This window comes from Lepeophtheirus salmonis, chromosome 12, assembly GCF_016086655.4.
Source record: "Lepeophtheirus salmonis chromosome 12, UVic_Lsal_1.4, whole genome shotgun sequence".
NCBI lineage: Eukaryota > Metazoa > Arthropoda > Copepoda > Siphonostomatoida > Caligidae > Lepeophtheirus > Lepeophtheirus salmonis.
This window is the reverse complement of record NC_052142.2, coordinates 5,038,156-5,059,050: the sequence shown is the minus strand read 5'-3', so window position 1 is coordinate 5,059,050 and position 20,895 is coordinate 5,038,156. Positions and strand designations below refer to the sequence as shown.

The 20,895-nt window shown below is 30.9% G+C and overlaps 1 protein-coding gene and 2 long non-coding RNA genes across 9 annotated transcripts in view; 2 read left to right on the top strand and 1 right to left on the bottom strand.

Moving 5' to 3' along the window:
• The window catches only part of LOC139906845 (uncharacterized), a 6,572-nt gene extending 5,846 nt beyond the window's left edge, over positions 1-726 (top strand). Inside the window, exon 3 of the long non-coding RNA XR_011782881.1 lies at positions 39-726. This is a non-coding gene — a long non-coding RNA (uncharacterized lncRNA). The remainder of the gene's footprint in view (positions 1-38) is intronic.
• LOC121126872 (UPAR/Ly6 domain-containing protein crok) overlaps positions 1-7,830 on the bottom strand; it is a 21,852-nt gene extending 14,022 nt beyond the window's left edge. The window contains exons 1-3 of one of the 2 annotated variants that reach the window (XM_040722228.2): positions 7,696-7,830; positions 7,483-7,638; positions 7,140-7,184 (exon numbers count right to left, since the gene is read on the bottom strand). In XM_040722228.2, the coding sequence (XP_040578162.1) occupies positions 7,140-7,184; positions 7,483-7,638; positions 7,696-7,753 (259 nt within the window). In that variant the 5' untranslated portion in view covers positions 7,754-7,830. The remainder of the gene's footprint in view (positions 1-7,139; positions 7,185-7,482; positions 7,639-7,695) is intronic. The other variant, XM_040722230.2, reaches the window with a different exon arrangement.
• Positions 1,437-20,895, top strand: LOC121126873 (uncharacterized). Of its 6 annotated transcripts, XR_011782877.1 has the most exons (8): positions 1,437-6,451; positions 6,636-14,276; positions 14,463-14,540; positions 17,607-17,899; positions 17,994-18,692; positions 18,742-18,881; positions 18,945-20,635; positions 20,695-20,895. It is a non-coding gene; the product is annotated as an uncharacterized lncRNA (long non-coding RNA). The 6 variants fall into 6 exon arrangements; XR_011782873.1 differs by having other exon boundaries at positions 17,994-18,881; XR_011782876.1 differs by having other exon boundaries at positions 17,607-18,688.

The following is a 20,895-nucleotide window of genomic DNA, read 5'->3' as shown; positions in this document are numbered from 1 at the left end:
TTACATGGTCAATAAATATTACTTTTTTATCCCTTAAGGCTTAGCTATGGTTGATAGGCTCCAAGAAATGGTGTTCAGAAAACTCATAAAAGGCAAAAACAACTACTTAAATGGTAACAACAACGGGGGTAGTTAGATTGGGTGTATCATTATAATTAGCAATAATTAGTATGTTGTTATACAATCATAAATGACGGGGAAAATATATTTTTTGATGCTCTTAATAAGGAGTAATATCGCAGGACATTACAACATAATTAGCTTTTGCTTTAAATCTTTAAGATGGATTTATTTCTAACATTTTTTTATTAGTATATTTATTGTCTAATTTTATGATTTTGACATTTACTTTCTTATTAATAATTATGCAGATCTCATCGGTAGAGATATATCTATCCTTTGCACAATTGTATATAGCAACTTCCACATGAAGAAGAGGGGTGATTATCTTTTTGATTAAACTCCACGTCTCGCTTGTGTCTTGCAACCTAAAGTTATGCCATATTTAACTGGATTCCGATGTCAGAACAAGAAAATATTTAGGTCAATCTATTATTTCAATATTCTGTATATATAATTTATTGTTATTGGTTATATGATTCCAATTGTTTAATTTTGTATATTTAACATAAATGTAAGATGGTTTATTTTTTAGTATGTAGATTATATTTAATTTAAGACTTCTTTTTTAAACTTTGAACTTCAAATATATTTCGAAATACTCTACTTTTTCGTTTCATTAGCTATTATTCTCAGAATAAGGTTCACAATGTATTACAATTTCATGGAGTGTGACGTTTTCAAATCTACTGTAACGGATAAAAAACGTCGAAGTCAATTATACGTAGTATATCTTTATTAAACATTCTGCTAATAAATACATTTGTTATACCCTCAAAAATCATAATAAAGCAGGCAGATGATAATCACATCAGTATTTTAAACAATGATACCATATGTCTTTTTTTTCCCCCTTCTCCTTGCACGCGTTTTTCTCTACAATATTATCAACTTTATGTATGTGTAATATTATTATTATCTTTTTCTTGTCCCGGAAATATAAGTAAATTTCTCGTCGTGTGATGTTAATGATTTAAACAGCGTTATTTAAACTTCAACTTAACTAGTTCATTTTTAATTTATCAAAATTAAATGTGAACTTAACTTGTAATTTTTTTAAACTGTATTAACTTATTTTTAACATAACTTGATTAAGTTAATTAGTTTAAAGTTAAATTTATTTTGTTATTCTAAGTTGAAATACCAAAAAACTGTCTTCAAGTAATCATTAGTTCTCGAATGATTTAGTTAAACACTGCATCGACACTATTTGTTTTATTAAACTTTTCAAATGGGTCATTCCACATCAAATTGATAAAATGAATATTTTCTCTGTGTGGTAGAAAATGTCGTTTTTATATTATCTTCTATTTTTATTTTTTTTCGATATAGTTTAAAATTAGATAGAAATTCAAAAGTATAAAATTTTAGCTGTCTTAGACTTCCATTTTAGTAGTAACTTGAATTTGTATTTTTTTATTGGTCGTTCAATTGGAAGAGGATACAATTTTAGGCAGAGAGACTGACAGAATAATCTATAATATAAAGGTTTGATAAATCTCTCAATTGACTAACTTAAATAGTTATTTCTTAATATCGAAATTAATTTAACTTAAATAGTTATTTCTTAATATCGAAATTAATTTAACTTAAATAGTTATTTCTTAATATCGAAATTAATTTTAACTTAAACAAGGTTGGTTGAGTTAATTTAATTTAAATTATTGTAAAGTTAATTAACTTTCACTAAACTAGTTAATTTTCATAGAAATCGAAGTTAACTTTATTTCAACTAGTAATAAAAAAATGAAATAATAATTAATTTTAACTTAACTAGTTAAAAAGATAAGCTAACTTGCCCATCACTGGTGAAGATTGTATGTAGACGCCTTTAATGAAACCCGTATTACAGTCCACTAATTAATTGTTGTTGAAAATTAGGCCTGTCCTTGCCTCTAAAAGGAAAGAAAACGCTCCATAGATGTTTTATTCAGTTAGATTCTTTTGCTCTTTTTTAGACAGACCATTTTCTTCACGATTTTTCTCTCCGTCCTAATCTCTTTCCTGGTAGTATATAGGCGTTGATAATATTTCTGATCTCTGGTGCATTTTTTTTTGTTTTTGTTTTGTATTTTCAGTCTCAATGACACTGATTATATCAACTCAATTAGTTTTTTATATGTTCCGTAATAGATTTAAATTTTTGAAATTTATATTTTCATTTAAAGTACGGGTTCTAATTTCCATTTTATTATTGATAAACGTTTCTAATTCTTCACATAATATACAGTCTTTTTTTTCTTCTAATAATTGTTTTGGTTAGAATAAATTGATCTGACATCAGATACGTAGATGAGATCTATCCTACTTTTTGATGTTTTTCTCCGATAGTCTCTGACAAAGGTAGATCTATAATTTTTGTTACATCTGCAAGAATCATTAAATTGTTTTCTTTTTTTTCCAGATCTTTTATTCTGAAATATTCGGAATCCAGATTCCGATGTAAAGTCTTGCTTTGATTTTTCTCCCTCATTGAAGTCACCGGCTATTATGACCCTATCTTTCTTAGGATTAAACTTAAACTTTACTTAATTTGTCTTAAATTTTTTTTCTCTCCAGATGGAATATATAAAGCTAAAATCTTGTATATTGTACCCAAAGGGTTACAACGATTCTAAAAATATTTTCTTCTTCATCTTTAAAAATTTTCTGCCCAATATTGTTTCACCCATTTATGGGTGCATTGAATCTTTTAAAATACCGTTTGAGGAAAATTGTATATTTTGAATTTATAAAATACTATCCATCATTTTTTCGTATTTCATTGTCCAAACGGCAGACAATCTCAGAAAAATTTATTGATTTCAAGAATTTCAGAAGGATATCTTCTTTTCATTGGAGCACAATCTATTCATACTTTCTTCTAATAGTCTAAATTTTCCAGATTTTTTTTTTTTTTGTGCTTGTTATCAATTATAATTATGTAATTAAGAAACTAATATGGTTTTAATATTTAGAGGATATGCCAGTTTAATATTGTAATATCAAGGATCCATATTGTCTACTATTCTCATACCTTAATTGAGAGTTTTACCATTTTAGGCCACAAATGATATATGATTATATAAATTCCTTCCAATTTGAACATAAGGTAAGCCATTTACCTTGATAAAAACTGAGTGATATAATAGATTAAAATTGTAACCATTCTTAACTATACAACGTTGGGTGGGAATTTATAATTATGGTTATGATAAAAAGTTCTTGTTGGACTAAGACTAGAGTTTAGGACTAACTCCAAAGTAATTCTTGGGAATGTTCTTACTACATACAGAGTTGGGTTCGTGTTTACTTTCTTTCCTACCCTCTCAGAGCTGTTCACAGGTAATCTAGTATACGTCCTGGCAGCTCCAAAACTTTCATTAATTGTCAGGGGTACAACGTTAATTATCGGTTACTCTTTTTTTAGAATATCAGTGGATAGCATTATTCTTCACTCTGGTGAAAATAGTACCAACAAGACAACAGTTCCAAGTCTAAAAAAAGAATAAACAAACTATGTTAAAATTATGTCCATAATTTATATTAAATATATTAAAACCTACTCATATTTTTTTTTGAATTTTGTCAATTTCTAATAAATATTATGAATTAATTTAGTTCAGGTTTCTTTGTAAGTCTATGATACAAACATGTACGTCAAATTGACCAAATTTACAGAGACTTTGAGATCCCACCCTGAAGGGTACGATAAAAAGCTAAACGGATTTTTGAGAAGGTGATACCTCTATACATGTAAAATATGTTTCCAACGATTCATCTTGATAAGAGTTGGGGAATTTTTTTTTCTTGATCAAATACTTTTATCAATTTGTTATCTTTCATTCATAAGTTTAAGAAATAAAACGGTGTATGGGAATTTGTAGGAGACTGAAGACATGTAGTGGTACAGCAAACCCATACACGTATCAATTAATGAAAACAAATATGTGACAGTATTTGAGTAAATTTTATGTCACCAAATTCTAATAAATACTTGTGACAAACAAAAAATGCCTTTTCAACTCCTTACGATTTTTCCAATATCTCACAATGTCATTTGAGCTTTAAAATTCGACAAGTACGTTCCAAAGAATGATAACATTAACCGGTAACATTGATGATTGTTTTGCTATTATATTTGATATTTTAATCTACACTAAAACAAAAAAGGAGCATCATGAGCAAATGTCTAAAGTATCTGCAACATTGAGACAAAATTGACTGAGATATAATGTTGACAGAGGCCAATTTTGTTAGAGTGAGAACGATTTCTTAGGTTTCAAAATTTCGAAGGACAAAAAGATATCAGATTTAAAACAATTCAAGGAATCTAAAATAATCAAAGATATAAATAAGATTATAGGAATGGCAAACTAATACAGACCCTTTATAAGACAATATAACTTCGAAAATAATTAGTTTGAAGGATCAAGAACAGTTCATTTCTCTTATATGGCATACATTCATGTAAACTTAAAATATAGAAAAATAAAAATTACTCTTTATCATCTTCAAGGAAATGGGTTAATAGAAAGAGAGCATCGTACTCTGAAAGAAGCAATATGTGGCAAAATCTTATAATTAAGTCAAGGCTGGCTAGAGGTGTTTCCTAGAATACTGTTGGATTTAAGTACCATAGTGAAATTAAGAGGAAATTTTTTGCAGGCGGAATTATTTTTCAGTGATAAAATTCATTCTGCTGGACCAGTTTTCCCGTGGGGGAAAAATATAATACTCATAACAATATAAAGAAAAAATTGTCAAAGTCGTATCTCATTCTCTCAAATCAAAGAAGTATATATTTTACACCTTCCAATTATTTTGTCCCTTACTCCTTTTACACAAAGTGATACACAAAATAAGAAAAATTTCTAATATTGAAAATCACAATATAAAGCCCAAGTATAATCTAGGAAGCTGGGGCGTATAAAATGTGATAATTTTCTTGTTTCATATGTTTTTCATTTTCTTTGAATTTATTTTTGGATTTTTCCCGCTTGATTTATTTTTGTTTGTTGATGGAGTTTTAGTTATATTTTTGTTTTCGTATTACTTGAATCTGTATATAAAAATGTAGAAGAACAAAGTCAAAAGAAATGTGCATCTTGATTCCACATTCCTCAAATCATCTATGTATCTACTTTTATTTCTTAGGAAGGGAGTTATGCCAAATACGAGATTATGTATTTATAGAGAGTGGAAGTGTAATTCTTTATTCATGAGTTTTTGTTTTTGTTCTGAGGATTTAGACTGCAAAGTGAGGAAATTCTTACATAATTGCAAGTCTAAGGCTCTAGGCGATTGGACTGGATCTCCAACTTTTACGTAAGATAACTTAGGAGTGGCTCAGAGGGCTTCACAAATCAGCAACCTTTGATCTATATTCTTCTTGAAGAATATATTTCCTTTTCTTTTGCTCGTGATCACTCTTAGTTTTGGTTTCAGGGAATGTGAGTGTGTACTCTTTCTTTATGAAAAAAAAACAACTCGGAAAATGGAAATGATAACCCTGATAATCCAAACTTAAGCACAGAAGTTGTTGTACAGTGGAGCTGTAAACTGTAATCTTGAAATTTAGAGATACGATTGTAATTGCAATGTAATTATTAAAACTTCATCCAAAATAAGTCATTTATTAATTAATTAAGGATTAAGGGAGATATATCCTTAACTATTACTTATGATAAAATTATAATGGAAAAATATCGAAAGAAATAACTCTACCTATGTAAATTGACCTTAAAAATGAAGAAAATAACCATTTTAAGGTTTCGATTTGCTATGTGGGCAGGCATATTTTCTCCCTTTTTGTTATTATGACTGCACTTCACTTCATAGAAAATGATCAATTTACTACAGAAAGATAATAACACAAAAGGAAGAAGTGTGCAATGCAAATGTTTTTTTTTCCAAAATCAACCGTAATTGATTTTTTCAAACAAATCAATGACCAAGTACATCATTAAACCCACCTCTATGTTGGAAGAGATATAGGTCATGTTCTTTATTTAACATTCTAATATATCCTCCCCAAGCTTACATATATTATAGATGACCAAAAGGGAAAAATCCAGTGTGGAATGTGCATGCGAAAAGAAAAAAAACCGAAAAGGAATATGGTAATCCTAACTATTCGAAGAATGTTATGGAGGAGAGAAAAAATAATACTCATGACGTTCCATTAATACAATCAGCTGTGACTAAAGAGGAAGGAAAAAAGCATATAAACAATTAAATTTCCTAGTATTACTCGACGTCGATCCCCAATTCTACTCTCAGTCCAAATAGGACTTACAATTATATCTCCACAACAAGTTTGGTCATCACATAAAGGATAAATAGATTGACAGTAAGTCTAAATTATAATATGTAATTTTATTTCCTCTTGGTTCATGTAAGAAATATCTATTTTGTTAGTAAGTCACAATGTATGAATCTTTTCTGCTATTGTTTATTTTATGATTAAATAGCTACAAAATATATAATAGGAGTATATGTTGATTGATATAATACTTTTTCAATGATTACCAAAGGTGTTAATCCGGTATGGAATGGGCTTGTTATAAACAAAGAAACCGAAAATCATAATGGTAACCTTAACAATTTGAAGAATGTTTTGGAGGAGAGAAAGAATAATCCTCATGACATTTCATTAGATCAGCTACAATCAGCTTTGACAAGAGAGGAAGGAAAAAAGAATATATTATGGGATATTTTCTAGAATTACTCCGATTTTAGTCCCCAATTCTACTTTAAGCTCAACAAGGACTTACAATTATAACTCTGCAACCAATCCTCTGGGTTACGCTCTGTCTTTAATGAGCACACACGAACGTTCAATCAGGTTTTAAATATAATTTAATATATTTAGGAAAGGATGTTCACTAATCAGGAATTAAATAATAATAACAACTGATAAGGAAAATAAAATTCATTCTTTATAATACCAATTAAAAATTAACAGGCCAGCTAAAAAACACACCGGATTTACATGGATGTAGATAATATTCAGAGCTAAAAAAATAATTTCATTTTACCAGGACTACATTCAGAAAGGCCGATGGTCATTGGTCCAAAATGAGCTAATATAAGAATAAGTATGGAATAAAACTTTTTCTACAAACTTGAACTTTCAGAAATACTTTGTTTATTTAATAATCATTAATTCAATTTTCACAATTGAAAATTTTTTGAGCCAAGTACTCTCCAGTTAAAATTGTGTTACTCCGCCGTTGGTTATACTCATTAGTATGATCCAATATTATTATGTTAAATAAGTTTCAAAGTCTCTCTTTATCTTCATTTAAAACTTTTTTTATACCAAAAATGATATTTCATCTATTAATGATAATGATTCTTTACAATTATAGGGATTCTTACCAATTTGATAAATCTTACGACATAAGTTGTATTTCTTATCAGATGGGCATTCATTAAGAAAATTATTTGTTTTAAACTTTCCATCTTCGTGGTAAAATGGGTCATGACAATGTTTCAGCGTGTAAGATGAGCATTGATGACACTTAAGTCCTAATCCTATGTTTAATTAGAAAATAAGAAATTTATTGTTATAAATATTTGTATAAGACTTACCTATCTCTATTTTTATAAATAAAATTAAAATACAACAATGAAAATAAGTATATTCCATTATGTAGAACTCCTCCTGAATACCAATCAACCATATAAATTTAACTTTCAAAAGCTTAAGCTGTATTATTTTATCATGTGAACATATGTATCTAATGTGTTTTTTTTACAGCCTTTCTATTTATCACTGCCAAAAATAAAGTAAGTATACGCCATGACAATAAATATATTGTACTTAAGCCAAATACATTTTTTTGCCTTTCTTTGGGGAAATAATTTATATATTAATTATATGTATTAGCCAAAACATAAGTAAAATCTAAGATTATCTTTTTATTTATTTATGTTCCTTTAATTGGTCAGATGGAGTTGTACAGATTAAGTATAACTAATTATTATAGTATACAATTACTACATCTGACCTAGAATTTTTTTTTTTAAGTCCAATCCATATACATAATATGTATTTTCATCTCTAGGAGCAACTCAGTATCGAACCTACGCACGTTGAATTATAACTTCTTTTTTTTGTCTTTATTTGTTGGAATTCATTTAGTTTATAAATGCATTATGACACAATACAACTATAACTATATAAAAAAATCATTAGACAGGGATATTGATACACAAAACAATAGCTCCTAAGTTACAACATGACAACATTCGGTACACTAATATTTCATAAAATAATCTCAAATAAAATACAGCTAATTACTAAATTAAACACGAGTATAATGTTCTACAATATTTACTAATCAATTGGTGTCAATCTCCTTCTATATTCTCATCGTGTACAAAACATAGTGGGGTTCGCTTAAATAAGATTGATACTCCCAATGCTCGTGTCATTAAAAAAGGTTAAAAATCATCCTTATCGAGTTTACATTTAAAGGTATTCTCCAGTAAAATTTTAACTTTCATATAACAATAATTTAGTATTGAACAATTCCAAGAAAAAATTGACTGCCGTCTCTAATATTCCGCTTAAAAAACATTCCCCTTTCTTATCTCTATAAAATTTGGTTCCCACTTCAAGAGTTCCCGTAACTTTTCTATATATGAAACATTTCTGTAAAAAATCTTAAAAGTATGTATACACACACTAATATCCCTTTTAATTTTCCGCACTTTTAGATAGTCCTTAAAAGTATCCAAAGTTGGACGTTGTTAGCATTTTCTAAATAAGAACACTGATACTATTGAAATCTTCATTGGGACATTGAGGGGACAATTGGGATATTGGACTATCAGCAGCAATGTCCAAGCATTTAGTTTTCACATTCAGTGGATAAATACATTCTGTTACTGTCATATACCACTACAAAATATTTTCAAAATTTTTTATAACTCATCTTGAAACTTTACTAGAAAAAAATTCTTAAACAATACTGAGGTACTAACTGAAGGAATGAAAACTTGTAAGTCTTTCAATGTGCATCATTCCAAATAACCACGGACATGATATAGGTATGCAATGACGAGAGAACCTGTTTTTTGTCCTTGAAACGCATATAGTAAGTAGATTACTTTTCTGATGGTGGATTAGGTCAGTATAAGAACTGTAAACATTTTTTTAACCATTGCCACCATTTTGATAACTTTGGTGTTGGATGGTCCTCGTTAATTTTTGCGATAATTCGGGATAAAAAACCTTGTGATGGAATTGATGAAACTATGAAAAGATGGGTAGATTTTGGCAAATTATTTATTTAGTTAGATTACTGGTTTAAACCTGAATCAGTTGGAAAAAATGGAATCAATTGACGATGTCGTTGTCCCAAATATTTGGAAAAGGCACGGAGCCCTCCTTGGAATATTCACTGGAAACGACAATATAACAAATGCTCGATCTCTGGGACTCAGTGATACTTTCGTTCGCACAGTTAGGAGGAAATATGATGTCTCTAAATGTGGTTTTGAGGCAACAGCAATGCCGGTTGAGGTCAAATGATCAAGGGACTGTGTCTGGACACCAAAATTCGTTGCTAGAATACAGAAAATTGCCAATGAGCACGCAGGGAAGTCCAACATGGTAATTTCTCGAGAAGTTGGCTGGTCAGAGTAGCTGATCCAGCACTGCATTCACAAAAACCTTCGTTACTATTCATACAAGATGAGGATTGGGGGGGGGAGCTTGAAATCCCAAAAAAGGGACCAACAACGTCACTCCAGTAATAACACCATTACAATTTTTACATTACACCATTTTTGCCACAGTCATACTCTTACATATGTAAAACATTTTGACAAAGTTTCATTTTCATTATAGCTGGGCGATTGTTTTAATTTTTTATCAAGTACTTGCCAATGGATTTCAATTTTTTTTTAAATCAAAATTGAGGTAATATCACATTTAAGTATTCTACTTTTGACTTCATTTTTGGAATTCTAACACTTCAATATACTCAAGTACCAAATTTCAAGAGGTAAGCTCCTTTGGATATATAAATATACAATAATAAGTAGCGTCTAGAAATAAGACATTGAAAATTAAAATTTTGGTACAAAAAGGGACAGGGACGAGTATATCTTATGAACGACAAAGAATATTGTACTAAAATCTGGCACACTTAATCAACTCATAAGCTTGAGCTTGTGTCCCAAAAATCATTTAAATTTGAGAGTGTTGGGTTGCACGCCCCGGTCAATTTGACGGTAACAATTAATGTAAAATCATCGGCATTAATTTTACATAGAAGTAGAAGATTCAAAACCTATAAGGTTCTCATTTTTATGAATATCATGTATTAAGCTGTCAATAAATTGTATGATAAGTATTGCAGACAAAGGATCACCTCGGTGAATACCTGTTCTGTTAAAAAAAACTCTTTCTCTTTTTATAATTAATCCAGGTACGAGTTTTCAATAAGGTAACGCCCACAATACGAATAGTATAATCACCAAAACCTTTTCTATACAGACTGTGGATTAGATACTTGTGGGACAGAGTGTCAAATGCTTAGTAAAGTTGATTTACATTTTACAGATTTTAATCTGATTCTAAATACAGCATGTAGGTTAAAAAATATCTTATCCATTATTTCATTTTCGACTTAGCCTTTAAACATAACTTAAGCTTTTTTGATGCAATGTATTAATCGTGTAATTTAAATCACTAAAGACATCTAGAAGTAGTATTTTGTTATTATTTTTACCTTCAAGAAAATGATAATCGTAGCTAGAAACTAGAATATATTTGTGTATTAATAAATATATAGCTAGAGTGGAGTTACTGGGGCGAAAAATTATGTGCAATGATAAGATAAATGAATCAAAGTTTTTCTAGAATGGTCTGCTTTAACAGCTCAGTAACTTGTGTTTGTTTTAGAGGAGTTTCATTCTGAAATTAAGCAAGAGCTCCTTGAGTAGGATGAATGAAGTTAAGACAATGAAGTTGAAGAAGGAGGTCTCCTTTGCCTTGGGAGTCGTTTTTCGTCTTTTCTACGGCCAAAATGAAGTATGGGGCGATAGGCGTTCTTTCTATTCTATTATTGACAAAGAACTGACAATTTCTTTATCAGAAGAGACCCAGGGTTTTATAGATGCAGAAACCTCCTCTCCTTAGGCTTTAAACTTTAAAATCTCATCTTTAAATCTTTCAAGCAAGAATTTTTTGTGGTTCCTCGTGGAGGTGGATAAATTGATAGGGTTAAGTCGGAAGTTGGGACAGCTCAATACTGGTCTATAAAGGGAATGCTCATTTTTTCAGACGGAAAAAAGTGCAAAGGGCGGCCCAGACTACAGTCGAAACAGATTGATAAGACCTCCAATAGGCAAGAGGAATCTACAGAATTAAATAATAATATTCCATAATAAAGGATATAAATTAGGCTTGAATAGGTGTTTCTTCTTTCCAACTACTTTGGAGCATTGCTTTTATTTGTTCCTTAGTTTTTAGTTATTTACGGGAAGATACTCACTTCAAACATGTCTTGCTATCGTAGAGGATTGTCTCATGAACAATCCACCTACCATGTACAATATGTAAAATTTACCAGTATCCAATGATAAAAATAAAATAAAAACAAGAACTCGACAATTGGCATTTTAATTTATTTCTAAAGTTGATTGCTGTTAATGCTGTGTTCCTTTAGCTTTTAATAAATTAGATATATCGTTCATCATTATTTAGTGTATCTATTTTGAATTTATATAAAAGCATTATAAGGTCACATTAAGTATCGGGAGTTCCTGATATAACAGTGCATTTAAGGTCAATTTTTCCTGGAAAAATTCTTTATATGTAGATTATAAGGGAAACTTCATGTACACCACTAATCAAATTCAATGGGAATAGTTTGTATCAAAATACATTAGCAGGACAATGGGAGCGCGTGCTCACTCCAAAGAAACACAGAGGTTAAAATTCTCTTATCTAAGGAGGAGATAGAAAGAATTGGGCCTTAATAACATAAAGGATGATTGCAACTGCAATGAAACTACTCACCCTGCAATAGCAATGCTGACGCATTGTCTTCAGGTATCTTGCTTTAATGTCTGTAGGTATACAATTGTATTCTTCAAAAATAGTACAGCCAAATTCGAGCATAATTTGAGCAAAATTTATGGTTTTGGGAATATGGATGTGTAATTTGATCCCCTTGATCCAACCTTCCGTCCCAAAAAGATATACCAAACCCGGACGTTGAAGAATTACTATGAATTTTTAAATATGGATCGAATTCTCGAAATATCGAAGAGCACCAGTATTTTAAATTTGACCACCATTTTAGGTCACTCAGACTCTGAGATCACAATCTAATAGATGTCTAATAAGGGCCATGAAAGTATCTTCTTGGCCCCTGGGAGTGTTCAGATTCAATATTTCCTTTCTGTGTCTTTGGTTCTGCTTATTCTCTCAGAAATCATTTATGCCCTTAGGTGTTTGTAGGGTATCAAGTAACATCCCACTTGCATCCTCAGAATCTCTATTTGTTATGTATTTATGGAGGGGATGGTGGCCTTGCAGTCTTTATCTAGCATTGTTGTTAGGCTCCTCCTGTTATCTGTTGCTAATCATAGACTGCATCCTTTTGTTTGATCCAACAACTGATCATACTCCTCTCAAGCATGTATTGGCTTCTACTTTCATGCCATAGGTATGATCAGGTTTTAATTTAAACTCAGAGGATATCGATGGGCTTTAGATACTTTTTGGGTTTTGGTCATGTTCTTAGAAAAATATTTTTTGCACAAAATGTCGAAAACGTAAGACAAATAATAGATTGACGTCATAGGAAAAAATGTCTATGTTATGCAGACGACGTAACAATTATATTTTGCGGGAGTCCGTAAAAGACAATAAAATCAATCAAAAATAGATTTGGAGTCTTATTTTCATTCTCTTAATTATCTGGTCTATTGTTGAATGAAGAGAAAACAGAAATTATCAGTCGTTATGATGGGTTAGGTGGAAAAGCTTGGCCTTATTTTAAAATGAAAATCAAAGTCACAACTCTTAGGATCTCGGATAGGCAAATGAAGTAACGAAATGAATGGGAAAGAGATTGGTAAGACAATTAGGAAAACAAATTATTACTTCTCTTCTTTCAATTTAAAAGTATAAGATAGGATCAGTGTATGGAATATTTATATTAGTCCTAAAGTAACGCACCTCTTCCGTGTTACACCTTTTAATAACAGTATCGCTAGGGAAACATCATTTGTAGAAAATTCCTACTTGAAATTATTAAAAATAAAACAATTATTTCTCTTGTAAAATATGTTATATTATAATAAGATTGTTAATGTTTAAATGCAGGCCAATAAAGCATATCATAGACAAATTTGATCATTTTTGGAGCTCCTTCAACACTGCTACCACAAAGAATTCTTATCTACTTCATCTTCTTTGTAACCGCGATTGTCAACATTTGAAACTCTACTATTACTTTGCACATCTCTTGCCTTGTGTATGTTCAATTTCGAGCCAGTGGTACACTCTAGATCTATATTGTTGCCCCAGATATACTTTTTCATGAAAATGATACCCAATTTGAGTCTAACTACTTAAAATTTCTGTTTTTTTACGAACCAACAGAAACTCGATTTTTGAGTAAAATATCTATACTTCGGAACGTGTGATATTACACCATCGAATGACCAGCAACTAATTGATATTGACTAAATCAAGGTCAAATCTGATACAAAACAACTCCAGGTACTCAAAAACACAGATGTGTGACTAATTGATTCATTTGTAGAGCTTGAAAATGCTTAAGATATATTTTCAAAACCTGAAGGTTGTAGCAGATCTTTTTTAAATTAATTATCTGAATAATCCATTTTCTTTTCTTCAGTATTTATCATTACTATTTAATTTCTGAGTAGTGAACTTTTTTAAAAATTTGATGACAAAATTTATCTTGTTTAGAAGAAAAATGTCAATTACTTGCAAAATCGATAGTTTTGTATCCATGTTATAAAAGATCAAAATTTCGTGAAAACAAAAAAAAATATTGGTCTTGAGGAGTTCAAAGCTTAAATGATACTTGCATAAAGAGGATAACAAAGAAGAAATATCTTATTCATTTCCTTCTTCTGTTATTACTACCGCTACATGAACAGACCAGGCATCTTTAATCGTACGTAAGAGGCCACATACAGCTTTTTCAAAGCTGTCTCATTTTCTATGAACAAAAGAAGTTTTAAAAAATTTCAAGCTATTATCTGTTTTAATAAATTAATATCAAATGTGTTTAACGAAAATATGATGTAAATATAGTAAACATCATACGATATAATGCTGATATATTTTCTTCTTTTATTAGGCAAGCTCAACCAATGAAGTTTTCAATAAGAATGTAGATATAATGCGCGGGCAATCTGCAAAATCCCCATCAGAGCGGGTAAGGAACAAAATTCCCGGATAATCTATAAAATTTCCAATACAGTGATCATTTTACGTTAATTTACTTTGTCAGGTAAAATGATAGTCATTAATTTGATTATTAAACAATTAATTGCAAGCAATTTGATGATTAAGGATTTAATTCAGATACAATTTCATTCCACGCAATTTGAATATGATATAATTTCATTGCAAGCAATTTAATAATCTAGTGTATTTTTATTGAAATGTATATTATATTAAGGTGATCAAACTATTGTATGATAAAAAATTGTCACAAGAGACTCCATTCTACTTTGCAAAAATATACCTCAGCCAACAGGTATGCAGGTGCACAGCTTGTTCCTTTAGGGGTTCAAAACCTGTCGGCTCCACTATGTTGAGGATCAAGGACCCCTCTTAATATATTATAATACACCCCAGCCCACAGATTATAAAATTTAGCCGCTTGTCCACAAGAGAGATCAAAATATATCACCGTCACTATTCTGAGAATCAATAACCCCTTCTAATATCCTATGATACATCCCGATCCACGGGTTGTATATTGAAACAATGGTCTAAAAGGTGGATCATTATCCACCTCCACCGCTTCCTTGAGTATCAAGGATACCTTTTCATATGCTCTAATACACCCCACCCACGGGTAGTGGAAAAGAGCCGCAGTTTCAATATATATTTAATATAAATTGGATTAGTTTTCTTCAAAAAAGACAAAAACAAATATATTTTTCAATATCAAATGTAATAATTTCAAAAAATCATCTTTTTGAACATACCCAATATTACCTAGTTTTTATATTAATATTTTTACTTAATATATCCTTAACATACACACATTAACCAAATCAACTACTTTTGGAGTATATTGTCCTATTATGGCATTTGCTAATACAGAAGTGTCCCTTTTATTGCAGATGACCTTATTTGATTAGAGTCCAATTGTAACCCTTAGAGCATTGTTCATTTCTATCCAACAGAATTGATGCGGTCTGTCCCAATGTAACTTCCTTATATCTGGGAACTTCATCAACACTGAGGAATGACTCCTTTCGAGGCTGCAACTGATTTTTTACATTGAACTGTTTTAAGACATCTTTTTAATCCCTTATCTATAATATCCATTCTCTGCTCCATGGATCGCAAGAGCCAAGAGGTAAGCGGATCTGTTTTTCCAGGGTAGATACTTAAAACTGGGACTTTGGCGCACTGTTTGCCTCGGCCTCCTTAAACTGCTGGGAGAGGAGTTGCATTATCCTGTTTGTTGCTTCTTTTTGCTTGTGATTAGCTCCTCCCTTTTACACTTTGCGGCCCTAAAAAGATTGTCAGTGTGAGTACAAAAGATATTTCCAAAAATCTTAATTGTCCTCCATGGCAACGCTGCAAGGTTCTGAAGCGTGGTATTTAAGGCTGGAGATGGAACAATTATGTTCTCCAGATACTGTTTGTTTACAGAATACCCATTTCATGTCATCCAACGGTATTTCATCTATGCCTTTCCTGGCTTATATTTTCGAACATCTCTAATAGATCCTTTTCCCCGGTTACATTCTTTGGATAAATGTAAGACCTCAAGTCCAACCTTTATCGGATGAAAATACATTGCTTTGTTTAAAGTTCGCCCAATACCTGAGTGAAAGCAGGTATTCTTGGCATACTGAACAAACCACTGACCCTCAGTCAGATAACTTGTCTTGTTGTCACGTTGCCCCATCATAAAAATGTCTTGAAAGTCTCAATTTGCTCTCTCATATCATTCCTGAGATTATGAATGATGGGGATTTCCATGTACAAGTTCACTTACACAACCCATTGGCCGAGTTATAGTATAGACTATTAGAGGGGGTCCTTTATGCTCAGGGAGGCAGTGGCTGATGACCCACCTTTTCGACTAGCTGTTCACTTGCACCGTCCGTGGAGGTTGAAAGGGGTCATTGATGCTCAGAGAAGTTGTGCTGGTAGGTAACGATCCACATCTTGAACCTGCGGTTCTTTTATACAACCCGTGGGTAGGGTGTATTACAGGATATTAAAACGGCTCTTTGAAACTCAGAAAAGCGGTAGAGGTGGATAATAATCAACTTTTAGACCAGGGGGTTCATTTGCACTACCCGTGTGCTGGGTATATCATAGGATATCATAAGGGAAATGTAATAATCAGAATAGCCGCAGCGATAGATTTTGATCCCTCTTGTGGACAAGCGGTTCACTTTCGTAACCGGTGAGCCGGAATGTATTATAATATATTCGAAGTTGCTACTCAGGATAGTGGAGGCATTAGGGTTTGATCCACCTTAGGGACCAGATATCCACTTGCACAACCTGTTGGCCGATTTATATTTCGCAAAATAAAATGGAGTCTCTTGTAATAATTTCTTGTCCTAATATAGTTATAAATATAATATATATTTTGGAATATAAATTTCAATGGGAATGCACTAGAATAGGGATGTTTAACCTTTTAATATAATTGGCCGTATTTCCACTCGAAATATTTGAATGGGCCATAGAACTTATTAAGTTAAATTTCATGAAAAATGCATATACAAAACAAAACTATTAAATACAAATTTATTTCAATTTTAAACCAAATATTTAAAAAAAGCCAAATCTACTTTTTAAGGCCAAACTGCTTTAAAAAAGCTTATGTAGCAACCCTGTTAAAGACTCAGTAAACATGCGGTACCAGGAAATATTTTTCAAGGTTTATACGTATTATGAGAGTTCTAAGCGTTTTCATGATGTTGCAACAGTATTACTAAAAAATACTACTTGGACTGAGAATAAGAAGTAGCCAAACTTAAACATTGGCAGACCGCATAGTGGCCGCGATCCACAGGTTGGACATCCCTGCACTAGATAATCAAATTGCTTACAGTAAAATTGTTCATCTTAAACAAATCCGTAATGATCAAAATAGCTTGCTATGAATTCTTTAATAATCAAATTACCCATAATCATTTCACCTGTAAATGAAGTTTAAATTACTATTGCCCTCTTTTGCAAATTTTATAGATTTATAAATCCTGCGGACGCGTCTTTGTATTATTATTTTATTTTTTAGGGGGGCACAACGAATGGTGTTTTTTTTTTTAAAACAAATCCTTAAATTGATTTTTGGGGAGGGAGCTAGTTTTTTTCCCCATAGCAATGATTTTTTTTAAATTTTTCCATTTTCTTTTTTGTGGGTAATTTGATTATTAATCAATTAATTTCAAGCAATTTTTAAATTTAAATTTAAATTTTCATTTCTCATTCAAAAATTTAATCCTGAGCGATATTTTTTTGTAATTCAAAACAATCACTTGAGGGAATGCCTACATCCTTGCAGATGCCTCTGCCATTGGTGGGGGAAGAGTAAGTTTAAATATAATTTTCTTCATAGATTGAGTCAAAAATATTTATATATACAAGAGAGCTGAGTTCCAACTAAAAATTATTTTTTCCAAAGCTTGTTTGGTCATCACTAAGGGTGATAATTTTGGTAGGAATAGAAAAGCGTGCGAGGAGAAAAGAATAAATACGCATGGCATCATTGATTAAATAATAGACATCTTCTTCTATCAATCAAGAACGTTATCATTCCCGCCTTTATTATTCAAAATTAATATAATATTAGATGGTGATAGTCGATAGAGAACTGAATACAATGCCTAAAATAACGTCGCCTTCTGTCTCGATTTATGAAAATAGAGGCCCGGGAGTTTGGAAAATACTTACCGCATGAGAAACAGATGGCTTGTCAGATTTGTCGATATAAATGTGCCTTTAGTCCCCTGTCTAGAATTAAAAGCCACTCATTATCCTCATATCAAGAGCATGGATATTCATCTAAAAAATCAAGTTAATGATGAATACATCAAGTCAAACTTTAACTCTGATCTCACAAAGATGCTTATTGCATGTAATATAACCTTATCCATTGCTAATTATCTACGTTCAAAAAATTTATGGAGAAATACACGGGTAAACCTATCCCTTCCCGAGGAACCATCATTAAATTAATAGAGGATCTTGGTACTGATGTCATTTATAGAAATACATATAAAAATGTTTTGAGTCATCCACACCAAATGACGATCAAGTTATCAGTAAAAAGTATTTACTAATATCGAAATGGAACTCTGAATGTTGTACTATCTCACAGTAAGTATTCTTCTTTTTTTTAAATCTAACCATAAAATATGATTCTATTTTAGCTAAACATATCAAGAATTATGATACACAACTCATTAAATGGCAAAACCAACTGCTTAAATGGTCACAACAACGGGGGTAGTAGCTTTGGATGGTTCGCAACTAGTTTGACTGAGACAAGTTTCTTCACTTAAAGACTTGGGTATGATAATTAGGTTTTCCAATATTACATAGTCATTAAATATTACTTCTATTATCACTTAAGGCTTAGCTATGGTTGATAGGCTCCAAGAAATGATGTTCAGATAACTCATAAAAGGCAAAAACAACTGCTTAAATGGTCACAACAACGGGGGTAGTTACATTGGGTGTAGCATTATAATTAGCAATTGTGTATATCCTTCATGATAATAGTATGTTGTTATATAAGCATAAATAACGGGGAAAATATCTTTCTTGATGCTCTTAATAAGGAGTGATATCGCCTGACATTACTACACAATTAGCTTTTGCTCTAAATCTTTAAGATGGTTTTTTTCCAACATTTTTTTATTAGTATATTTATTGTCTAATTTTATGATTTTGACATTTACTTTATTATTAATAATTAGTTAGATCTCATCGGTAGAGATATATCTATCCTGTGCACAATTGTATATAGCAACTTTCACATGAAGAAGAGGGGTGATTATCCTTTTTGATTAAACTCCACGTCTTGCTTGTGTCTTGCAACCTAAAGTTATGAAATATTTAACTGGATTAATCTATTATTTCAATATTCCGTATATATAATTTATTGTTGCTACTTATATGATTCCAATTGTTTAATTTTGTATATTTAACATAAATGTATGATGGTATATTTTTTAGTATGTGGATTATACTTAATTAAAGCCTTCTTTTTTGAACTTGGAACTTCAAATGTATTTCAAAATACTCTACTTTGTTGTTTCATTAGCTATTATTCTGAGAATAAGGTTCATAATGAATTACAATTTCATGGAGTGTGACGTTTTCAAATCTACTGTAACGGATAAAAAACGTCGAAGTCAATTATACGTAGTATATCTTCATTAAACATTTTGCTAATAAATACTTTCGTTATACCCTCAAAAATCATAATAAAGCAGTGAAATGATAATCACATCAGTATTTTAAACAATGATACCATATGTCTTTTTTTTCCCCTTCTCCTTGCACGCGTGTTTCTCTACAATATTATCAACTTTAGTCATCCCACAAAGGAGAAATAGATTGACAGTTGAAAAACGCTTAAATGTTAATAATTTTGAATAATAACATGCTTGGTCAGTCTGAATTATAATATGTAATTTTATTTCCTCTATGTTCATGTAAGAAATGTCTATTTAGTAAGTAAGAACAATGTATGAATATTTTATGCTATTGTTTATTTTATGATTAAATAGCTACAAAATATATAATAGGAGTATATGTTGAATGATATAATACTTTTTCAATGATTACCAAAGGTGTTAATCCGGTATGGAATTGGCATGTTAAAAAAAAAGAAACCGAAAATCATAATGGTAACCCTAACAATTTGAAGAATGTTTTGGAGGAGAGAAAGAATAATCCTCATGACATTTCATTAGATCAGCTACAATCAGCTTTGACAAGAGAGGAAGGAAAAAAGAATATAAAATAGGACATTTTCTAGAATTACTCCGATTTTAATCACCAATTCTACTTTAAGTCCAACAAGGACTTACAGTTATAACTTTGCAACAAATCCTCTGGGTTACACTCCGTCTTTAATGAGCACACACGAACGTTCAATCAGGTTTTGAATGTAATTGAATATATCTATGGATAAGGATGGCCACTACTCAGGAATTAAGTAATAATGACAACTGTTAAGGAAAATAAAATTTGTTCTTTATACTACCAATTACAAATTAACAAGCCAGCTAAAAACCGGATTTACAAGTATGATGGGTAATAAAAAATACTGTAGTATTAATGATACTCTTTTAACTACTCGAATTATTATAAAGGTCCAATGATTCATTACTCCCAATTACCCAAAACATCATATTTAGTCCCAACATACATGCACGAGACTGTTAAAAGTAAGTTTCAGAAGTAAGTCCCCCTTATAAAAAGTCCTAAGCTTAAGAGACATACCCTCCTCAAGAATTTTGAATTATGACTAGGTAAAATAAATAAAACTGTTCAGGTTGCAACTACAAAAAGTA